Genomic DNA, 10339 nt, shown 5'->3' with positions numbered 1-10339 from the left:
ATGGAAACTTGTGTTTTAACAGGTTTTAACGTTGGTTCTCCCATCAATAGGCCTGTAGCAGCTTTGAGCCTTTGGAGTTTTCTTCTCAAACGCTTTTTGATTGTGTCTACACTGTCAAATATATCAAAATAGGGCACATATGCTGGTATACCATTTATATTGTTTTACTACGTAAAGGTATTTTATAAAGATCATTAGTAATGATGTTGCCAAGCACATTTTCAATGCGAATAGTCTCTTCGGCAATAATAATATTGAAGAAGGCTGATAAGTTATATAAAAATATTGTTGCCAGAAGAGACATTTTGTATTGAATACAAGGTTGACCAGAAACTGTTACAAAAGTAATAAGGATATTTAACATAGTAGGGTAAATGTTACACATGAAAAAAAAATTCAACAAAATAAACTTGACAATTTGAAACATCTCAAAAAATGCTCGGCGAATGTTTTTGATATACTTTGTACTGTCACGTTGAGCGTATGTTGGTAATATAAACATTTACCTATTTTGCAAGTCCTTTGTTGTATTTATATCTTTCCAGAATAACCTTGATGACGTATTTTCTCGATCCTTTTAGAGTTTCATTTGAATCGTTGTTTACTTTATGTGCTCTCTTGGTTTTAAGGTACTTTCCCCTGATCCATTTGACCAGTTGAAGAATGTTCGGAATAATGTTCATTGGAGGAGGAAGAACGTTTTCCCTTCGAATAAATCGCAGCCAAACTGCCGCCCGGTGAAGTTTCCATTCCACTTCAGCGTTGGCGCTCGTCTGTTCGTAACTTCGCGACATCATGGCAATCAACATGTTGATCAAAACAATGAGAACAACAACGTGATATACAGTCACAAGCGACCAAGCGAACCCTTCAGTTACGAAGTGGTTACCAGAAAGCGATATAAGAGACAGGTCGAGGTACCCAAAAATTGTCCAATACAGGGACCATAGTGAACTGCCGATATCAGTAAACAGAACACTTTTGTTGCAATTCGAAGCAGTAGAATTATTTGCAATACAAAGCAGTTGTCTGCCAGGATTTGTGCCATAATACCAATACAACTCACTGAGACTTAGAGCAAAAGCAACCACGACAAGTGCGAATATGAAAAGGAATTCGAGGATATTGGTTACCATTCTGGCTAATGACAGTTGTAGGGGGCCAAGTCTACGAATTGTTCTGATCGAATTAAAAACACGGAGACACACAAAGATATAAGCCCAAGAAAGCAGAGCTTCTGAAATAAGTATAAGTTCCTTTGGTTTCCATTCGTATCTTGGTGTTTTGATTACATTATTGTTGTGTTGAAAAAAATCCACTGCCCTGTTAAAAATGAAAGGATTTAAAGATTATTTTGGACAGTCAACTAAACAACTAAAGACTGCAAACCTTGCTGAATTACACGCCTTATACGTTCAAAGAAGGGAATAAAATGTATTCGTAATCAACGGCGCCGAAAAACCAACAGCGATTTTCGCAAAGGAATTTGGGTTTAGAACCGAAAATGCACAATCATGGTAGGAAACATTTTTAGTTTAGGAGAGTCATGAAAACTAAATATTTTTAATTGTATTTCTGTGACAGCCATATAATATTCCTGCAATTTCTTAGCACGATTGTTTACGTTATAGAAAATTGTATTGCATTAAATGGCTGTGTACCAGTAATTATGTCAGTGGTTTATATCTTGAATTGACTGCAATGGTTTGTCATTGCTCTTCGCTTGTCGCCATTCTGGGTGGGTAAAATCAAAGCAAACTTACCTCAATATGGCGCTGGTGCTTAGCAATGTAAGTTGTGTGATATCATTTATATTCCACCAGTCCGAGAAGTATTTGGAAGGGCCGTGTATTTTTAATTCAACGAATTCTTGACTCCATTTTCCGATTATCCACAAGAGCATCAACCATTCAACTGGAGTAGGAGGAGATCCTTAAAAAATCATTGTAAAAGCGACAACATGGCGGAACAGTGCAACTTCCACGGCATACCCAGATAATCGTTTTCAACAGATCGTGTTGCAACGTTGATGACCACCAAAACAACAAAGGATAAATCCGACATAAGGTGACAAGCAAATGCCACTGCAGGTTGTTTAATAAGCTCTGTAATAGTTTCCAAAATGATCGAGTATTACAAAATATATTTGTTCACATCGGGACTAGAACGGGAACTGCTTACTTCCAATCCAAATATTTGGGACAGTCAAATAAAACAGAGACAGAAAAGGAAAAAGCAATCCGACGAAAAAGTTGACTAAAATCCATTTAATCATATTTCCTTGATGCATGTACCTTGCCCCCTTGTAGTTCATGTAATCGATGCATTGCTGGAAAAAACATTTGCAATTACATTGAAAATATAGACCTAGGATGGAATTGATTACAAACCTGTGTGTTGCTATGAGTTACGAAATTTAATAACCGCATGTCGACCGAACGGTCAAGGAGTTGCAACTTTTTACGTGACTCCGCATTATCTTTTTGTTCACTTCCATCCTGGCGAATTTCAATGTCGTTGAATTCTTTAACAACTCTTCCTAATCGTTGTATGGGTTTTGATGTGTCCAGGTTTGCGACCTCACATTGAAAAAGGCAGAGCAGACCATCAGACGAGCGAATCTGCACAAGCATTCTTTTTATGTTTCGTTTCTTATACGGACCTTAATTGCAGATTACCTCATCTAAAAGAGCGCACATATAACTTTCAACTTCTCGTTCTAAATCGACGTAAAACTGACTGTGTGCTGGTTCCATTTTGGCATTTTCTCGTATTGTTGTTATCAAATCCATGGAATGTTGGAATGGATCAATACCAAACTTCTATCAAATCCAACCAAAACAGTAAACGTATGAACGGTATTGTATCGCCAACAAAGTGTACCATAACTTTGTTTAATGCTTTCTTTTCAATTACTTTATGTTACCTCAGCAAGTACTGTAGTATAGGCTGGGCTTGATTTTGCTTGGCACATTATTTTCCTATCATTTGCTGACTCCCAGAAAACCCCGTCATATGTGCATTTTTCCTGTGTCAAATAATAAATGTCATTTGTAATGTGTTTTTAATAAAAGAAAGGTTAGAAACAATCTCGAAACAGAATTGGGTTTCGCGATGTCGCAACTCATGTAAGCTTTACAAATAATCTATTGTGTAGACTGTATGGCACGCAGCTCCTACCTCCAGTTTATATCCATGCTCGATTAATAGTTTCAGAATGTAGTACTTGTTACAATGTGCAGCAAGGACAACCGGACCGAATCCAGGAAAGTAATAATCGCTCGATGGAAGTGTGGGAGTCTGAATACCGCGTTTGTATTCAGATTCTAGAATTAATTCAACGCCTTCCACGAAATCTTGCTTGATCGCATGTAAAAGTGACCACTCTAAATTTACCTGTTTAAGACAAAACAAATCTTTACGTTTGTACTTTTGTGTTTTTTTTTTTTGTTGTTGAAAAAACTGCACTTATTGATAGACTTTTAGAGGGTTATGGCGCAGCAATTCTACATAAATTGTGTGTGTTTTTGTGTGTGTGTGTGATTTATGTATGTAACTTATGTCCAATTCAAACCTGCATTTCCAGAAGAAGTTTGCAAGCTTTGACTGATCGGTTGTTGATGGCAATTCTAAGGGCGGTCCGTCCTTCTTGATCAGTGTAATTTATATCGGGAATTAGATTCCTTCCAGGCAATAGATAAATAAAATTATCTTCTCCTCGTGTATTGGTTACAACATTCAGGCGATCTGCTTTCACATCCGCAATGTATTGATTGTTTATTCTGAAGATGCAAAACTCTTCCAAATAAAAAAGCTATATTGTGGAATAATGTTTTTACTTACTCTTCCATTCCAGTTGTTTCTTCGTAATATTCCTCGTTCTCACTGGAATCTGCACAGCCACAAAAAATAGTTTTAATACAATTGTTGCCTCCCAAAAATACTATGGGATCGAGTCTGGTTTTGATTAAAACAGACAAGTAAATGCATAGTTGGTTTAGGTCAAAGCATTAAGCAAGCACGCTCTATTTCCAAATCCATGGTTTTTGTGATGATGATTTGCCAATTAATAAAACAAACAAACCCGAAATGCTCGTACCTGGTTTTAGGATTTGCGGTTCGTGAATTTCGAAAGGACTTGGAGAACTTTCGTGTTTGGGGATCCTTCTAGGGTGTACTGGGGATGGTGGTTTATGAATTTCCGCAGTGCTTGAAGAACGATCGTATATAGGAAACATTCGAGGTCCTGTTGGTCTTGGCGGTTCATGAATTTCCGCAGTGCTTGAAGAACGTTCGTATTTTGGAAACATTCGCGGTCCTGCAGGTCTTGGCGGTTCATGAATTTCCGCAGAGCTTGAAAAACGTTCGTTCATGGGTATCCTTTCCGGGTTTTCCGGGGATAGCGGTAAATCATATTCGTCAGGAGGACTATCGTAATCGGAAGGCATTCGCGGTATTGCTCGTCTTTGCGGTTTATGAATTTCCGCAGAGCTTGAAGAACTTTCCTTTATGGGTATCCTTTCGGGGATTTCCGGGGATAGCGGTATAGAATCTTCGTCAGAGGATAGCGGTATAGAATCGTCGTCAGAGGATAGAGGTATAGAATAGTCGTCAGAACCCGGAGGACTTACATACTTCGGAGGCAGTCGCGGTATTGCTCGTCTTGGCGGTTTATGAATTTCCGCAGAGCTTGAAGAACTTACCTTTATGGGTATCCTTTCGGGGATTTCCGGGGATAGCGGTATAGAATCTTCACACTAAAAAAAAATGAGCGAAATTTGAGCGAAAAATTCTGCGAGTGAAACAAAAGCTCGTTTGAAATGAGCGAACAACTTCGCTCACTGTTTTGAGTGATTGAATGACTAAAGTGCTGCGTTTTCGGCGATTGCTTCACTCATTCGTTTAAGCTATTGAATGATTCACTTTGCACCCAACATGCACATTTTTTCACATCCTGTTTTATTTTTCGTAAATATAAATGAACATACAGTTATTACACATCACATTATAACACTGAAAGAGTGGACTGCACCCTTAGCTTTCATATCAAGGCAATTAACCTCAAAAATGTTACAAAATGTGGTTAGTATTCAACATTAAAAAAACAAAACAGGGCTAAAAGTGTTTCAAACGCCAAGAGAATGTCACATCCAACTCCCACTGGTGTATGGTCCATTCATACAGCTCTTTGGACTTGTTCAAAGCATATTTGGCCATGTTGACGCCTGCCTTTTTCCTCAACCCCATACTTTGGCAGGATTGTTGGACCAACATTCTTAATTCTGTTCGCATGTGGCTTTTACCAATAATACTCTTTCAAGATCTGGTTGAACATAAAAAATGCATGGTTAGTAGCTTGATAAACAAGACATATACACCAATTCACCTTGATCAACATCAACAAATCCTGGGTATTTGAGCACAACAGATGATATGAAAGGGTGATCCTGTTAGATATCCATTCTTATGTAATCAAATGTTGCACTTATGGCACGGTACATAAGTGGAATGTTGTCGTCACAATAATGTTCCTGCATGTATGTTAAAATATATATAAGATAAAGAATAAGTTCAGCATTTATAGTACACTTACATAGCCCTTTGTATTCTTGACTTTGCCCATCAAAGCTGTAAAACTTCTTGCCATTGACTTTGCAGGTTCAATTTTAAGTAGTTTGGAAGGATAGCTGCAAACAAAATATTACAGCAAATAATAAATGATGACCATCTTTATTGAACTGATTAATTATAATTTATTAATACAAAATAACACATTAACTTACTTCTCAATTCCTTCTCCATAGTATCGTCAATTTACTGTTTATCCTTCAAAACGGTAGCAGCTCTTCAATACTAAATCGCAAAATCTCTGCCTTCGACGTTTCAAATGGACTAGCCTACGCTATCAACAGTCGTCCAACTTAGTGATAATGCTCGGGCCTTCAAAAATCATATCCCGCAGTTTTCGCGCAATAAATATGTGAATGGCGTAATTCAATTTCGATCTCCTCTTTTGCGCCAGCCAATCACGTTGCCGGCTGCGGAGCGCGCGATTTTAAAAAAGAGACAAAGGTTCTCCTATTTCGATGCGAGAAAAAAGGGTTGAGCGAAAGCTTCGCTTGTCCTGAAGCGAGTGGCGGGAATTTCGCTCGCTGCCTCCCGCCGGAGAGAAGAAATGAGCGAAGTTTTTTTAGAGTGTTCGTCAGAGGATAGCGGTATAGAATCGTCGTCCGAACCCGGAGGACTTGCATACTTCGGAGGCATTCGCGGTATTGCTGGTCTTGGCGGTCCATAAATTTCGGCAGTGCTTGGAGAACTTACATACTTGGGGGGCATTCGTGGTATTACTGGTCTTGGTGGTTGATTAATTTCGGCAGTACTTGGAGAACTCACGTACTTGGGAGTCCGTTCGGGATTTTTTGGTGGTGACGGTTCATGAATTTCGGCTGGATTTGGAGAACATTGGTATAATGGGTTCATGCTTTTGTGGCAATTTGTAAAACTGATTTAGTCCGTTCATGTATTTTCTTTACAAACCTTTAAACACAATATCGTTAGGTGTAAAATTAACTCAAAAGCTTTCGTCCACTTGAAATTTAAAATATTTGTTTTCCACGTTTTTACGACCTTCCAAATAGTTTAACAGCAATAATTTCTGAAGTGATCATTTATACCTTTTCATTTTTAATCCGCTTTTCAAAAGAAGTTTGAGCGAAACGAATTTCTGTAGCTTATCATTCAACACTAACAAAACAAGAACCACCAAAACAATTTTTCTGCAATTGGCGTAAACTAACACTTGCACAACAAGGTGCAAATAATTACTAATCCTAGGGGAAAAACTTTAATTCCTCACATGTTTACGATATTAACATCCCTATACATAGGTAGAATTTGTAAGGTGACCGAAACATATTCTCTGTTGCAAGGATTTTTCCCAACATTACCGGTATAAACCGATAAAATTCAAACTGCATGCCACGAAATGCGACCTTGAGTAAAAGTAATTGACAAACATTCTTAAAAACGAACCAAATAACTTCTTTTTGTGTTTGAGTTCCGGTAATGGAGCTACAAATGCCCATACAGCCAATTTGTTTCCCTGTATCATTTACTACAAAAACAACTTTTTCGGTGGGTAAACTCAACATTGTGTTAAATGTCAATTCAATGCCGCAATGCCACCTCCCAGTTTGGAAAGCAAAAGAGTCATTTGCAGATTTAAATGCACAGCGCAAACTGTAGATACAAAGTATGTCTCATTCGGTACGTTGGTCGTATCGCATTCACCCACAAACCCTGTAACGTGATTTCTCATGACGTCACAAGAATGTGGCGGATTTGAGAGCATTGCGCTGTGAAAAAGGCATTTCACTGTATTTTCACTTTCTATTCCGGCTTACTGGTAAAGAGTTTGAATGCGTGACAAACACAAACCTGCACCAAAATCCAAGAAGAAGACAATGAAGTGGCTTTATTGGCAGAAATCTCGAATACATCCCATACAGAGGTTAAACACTATCTTCATCAAACCTAAATATAGCTGGAAATGTTCACTGAAGGAAATTGTCTGAACGAAGCATTTGTATAAAATAATACCCAATTAAAAGTAAATTATGTGTATTTGTACCACTTAAACAACAGTAGTTTTGTTATGCGCAGTGATATATGGATATATCTTGATGTTAGTTTCGACAGACATAACATGTTCTCAAGAAATTGAATATTAGACATTGCTGCACAAACGATTGCAATAAACTACCAATAAACCAGTGGCCCAAATCAAAAATCAATAACATTCTTGACAACTACAGGATGTTGCACATTCTATAAATTATTTACAACTACAAATCCTGGTGAAACAACGATTGTAGAGAAATCAAACAACAAAGAATGCTAAACGTTAAGCCTCCAACACTACCAATAACAAAATCGACGACAAACGAACTACTGACAACAACTGGGGTAACAACTACAATTAAAAATAGCCACCGTAACAACCAAAGTTTCAACAGCATTAAGGGTATGACTACATCTAAATCTCAATTCACAACAGCAACAACAACTACATCTGTAGCTCCAACAACAAATCGACCACAACAAAAAGCTTTAACAACAGAAATTCCAAAAAAAATAGGAGTAATATCTACACCTAAAACTCCAACAACAAAATATATAACGACTATCACTGAAGCTCCAATAACTGAAAGAGTGACTACTTCAACCTAAGCTTGATCACCAACAGCAACGAGAGTAATGACTAAATCTGGGGAACCAACAACATAAAATTCCACCAATGACCAACAAGGACTAAAACTCTGCGTTAAGAGCGCAAGTTCCAAAATAAAAAAGTTGTTATTACTTCCATACACTTTCAGTGCGTAAATAACGCTCCCACGTGACGTTAATCACTGACTTCCGTTATGTCAGTTAACGGTGAGACGTCGAGCGAAGCAAAGCTTTGCCCCATGCAGTTCTCTTCTGTTTACGCTACGATTACCACGCGCTTGTGTTCCTTCAGATTACAGTTACGTAATCGTTAGCAAAATTAACCACTGCCAGACTGCAAGGTGTCAATGAAGTATCAAAGAAAAATCTTAGAAGATGTATAAACGTGAAAAAGTTTAATAGCTGGTCACATATCATTTAAAACACACAGCTATCAAAAGTGCATGTGTTGGTTGGGAAAGTTTGAAAACCAATGGCTAGATAAACTTGATGTTATCGTTTATTAACGTTTATTGACCCCCACATCGCTTCATATTTTTCTAGCTATACCTTGCACTGCGATAGAGTAGATTATCTATACCTTGCACTGTGTCCACGATAGGTAGCCTCGTTAAAGGTCAGATATTGTATATACCTTGCACTGTAACCACAATAGGTAGCTTTGTTAAAGCGTTATAGTAGAATAGCTATACCTTGCACAGTCTCGACGATAGGTAACTTTGTTAAGCATTGGAGTATATTCACTACACCCTTCACTGTTCTACGATAGGTACCTTTGTGATCGTAAGAGTGCGTTAGCTGTACCTTGCACTGTGTCCATGGAGGTAGCTTTAAAACTGCATGCAACGAAATGCGACCTTGAGTAAACGTATTTGACCAAACATTGTTAAAAACGAACCAAATAACTTTTTTTGATGTTTGAGTTCCGGCAATGGAACCTACAAATGCCCATACAGTCAATTTGGTTTCCTGTATCATTTACTACAAAAACAATTTTTCGGGTGGGGAAACTCAACATAAAATTGTGTTTAATTTCAATTTAATGCCGCGTTTCCTTCTCGCATTTTGGAAAGCAGTCGCGAGTTATTTCCTGCATTTGAACGCAGAGCACAAACTGTGGATACAAAGCATGTCTCACTTGTTACGATTAGTCGTATCGCAGTCACCCAGAAACCCCGACAACGTATTTCTTCATGACGTCACAAGAATGTGTTGGATTCTGCAGCATTGCGCAAAGCCTGTGAAAAAAGCTTCTCACTGTATGTTTGCTTTCTAGTCCGGTTTGCTGTTAAAGAGTTTGAATGCGTGTCAAATAAAAACCTGCACCAAAACACAAAAAGAAGTATTAGCAGAAATCTCGAATACGTCCCATACAGTAGGTCATACACTACCTTCAACAAACCTAAATATAGTTGGAAACGTTCACTAAAGAAAATTGTCTGCACGCAGCATTTGTGTAAAATAATACCCAGTTAAAAGTAAATTATGCGTATTTGTACCACTTAAACAACAGTAGTTTTGTTATGTGTAGTGATATATGGATATATCTTGATGTTAGTTTCGACAGACATAAAATGTTTTCAAGAACTTAAATATTGGACATTGCTACACAAACGATTGCAATAAACTACCAATAAACCAGTGGCCCAAAGCAAAAAAACAATAACATTCGTGACAACTACAGGATGTTGCTCATTCTATAAATTATTTACAACTACAAATCCTGGTGAAACAGCGATGGTAGGGAAATCAAACAACAAAGAATGCTAAACGTTACGCCTCCAACACAACTGACAACAAAAGCGACGACAAACGAACCACTGACAACAACTGGGGTAACAACTACATTCAAAATGACTACAGTAACGACTAAATTTTCAACAGCATTAAGGGATATGACTACATCTAAATCTCAATTCACAACAGCAGCAACGACTACATCTGTAGCTCCAACAGCAAAACGACCACAACAAAAAGCTCTAACAACAGAAATTCCATCAAAAATAAGAGTAATATCTACAACTGAAACTCCAACAACAAAATATATAACGACTATCACTGAAACTCCAATAACTGAAAGAGTGAGTACTTCAACCAAAGCTTGATAACC

At 37.8% G+C, this 10339-nt stretch overlaps 1 protein-coding gene across 3 annotated transcripts; it reads right to left on the bottom strand.

The window, feature by feature from the left end:
* Nucleotides 1-9492, bottom strand: LOC145894430 (short transient receptor potential channel 4-like). Of its 3 annotated transcripts, none has more exons than XM_082983020.1 (13): nucleotides 6398-6848; nucleotides 4100-4757; nucleotides 3844-3892; nucleotides 3575-3782; nucleotides 3181-3396; nucleotides 2927-3028; nucleotides 2679-2822; nucleotides 2391-2621; nucleotides 2182-2329; nucleotides 1992-2105; nucleotides 1764-1932; nucleotides 507-1323; nucleotides 1-111 (listed from the first exon to the last, which is right to left on the bottom strand). In XM_082983020.1, exons 2-12 carry the CDS (start codon nucleotides 4446-4448, stop codon nucleotides 507-509), a joined length of 2547 nt encoding a protein of 848 aa, XP_082839146.1. In that variant the 5' UTR covers nucleotides 4449-4757; nucleotides 6398-6848; the 3' UTR covers nucleotides 1-111. The 3 variants fall into 3 exon arrangements, with proteins under 3 accessions (XP_082839146.1, XP_082839147.1, XP_082839145.1); XM_082983021.1 differs by having other exon boundaries at nucleotides 45-106; XM_082983019.1 differs by lacking the exons at nucleotides 1-111; nucleotides 6398-6848 and adding an exon at nucleotides 9368-9492 and having other exon boundaries at nucleotides 161-1323.
* Nucleotides 9493-10339: the final 847 nt, after the last annotated feature.

Source organism: Ascidia mentula, chromosome 3 (assembly GCF_947561715.1).
Source record: "Ascidia mentula chromosome 3, kaAscMent1.1, whole genome shotgun sequence".
In the NCBI taxonomy this organism is placed as follows: Eukaryota; Metazoa; Chordata; class Ascidiacea; order Phlebobranchia; family Ascidiidae; genus Ascidia; species Ascidia mentula.
This window is presented reverse-complemented; position numbering and strand designations above follow the sequence as displayed.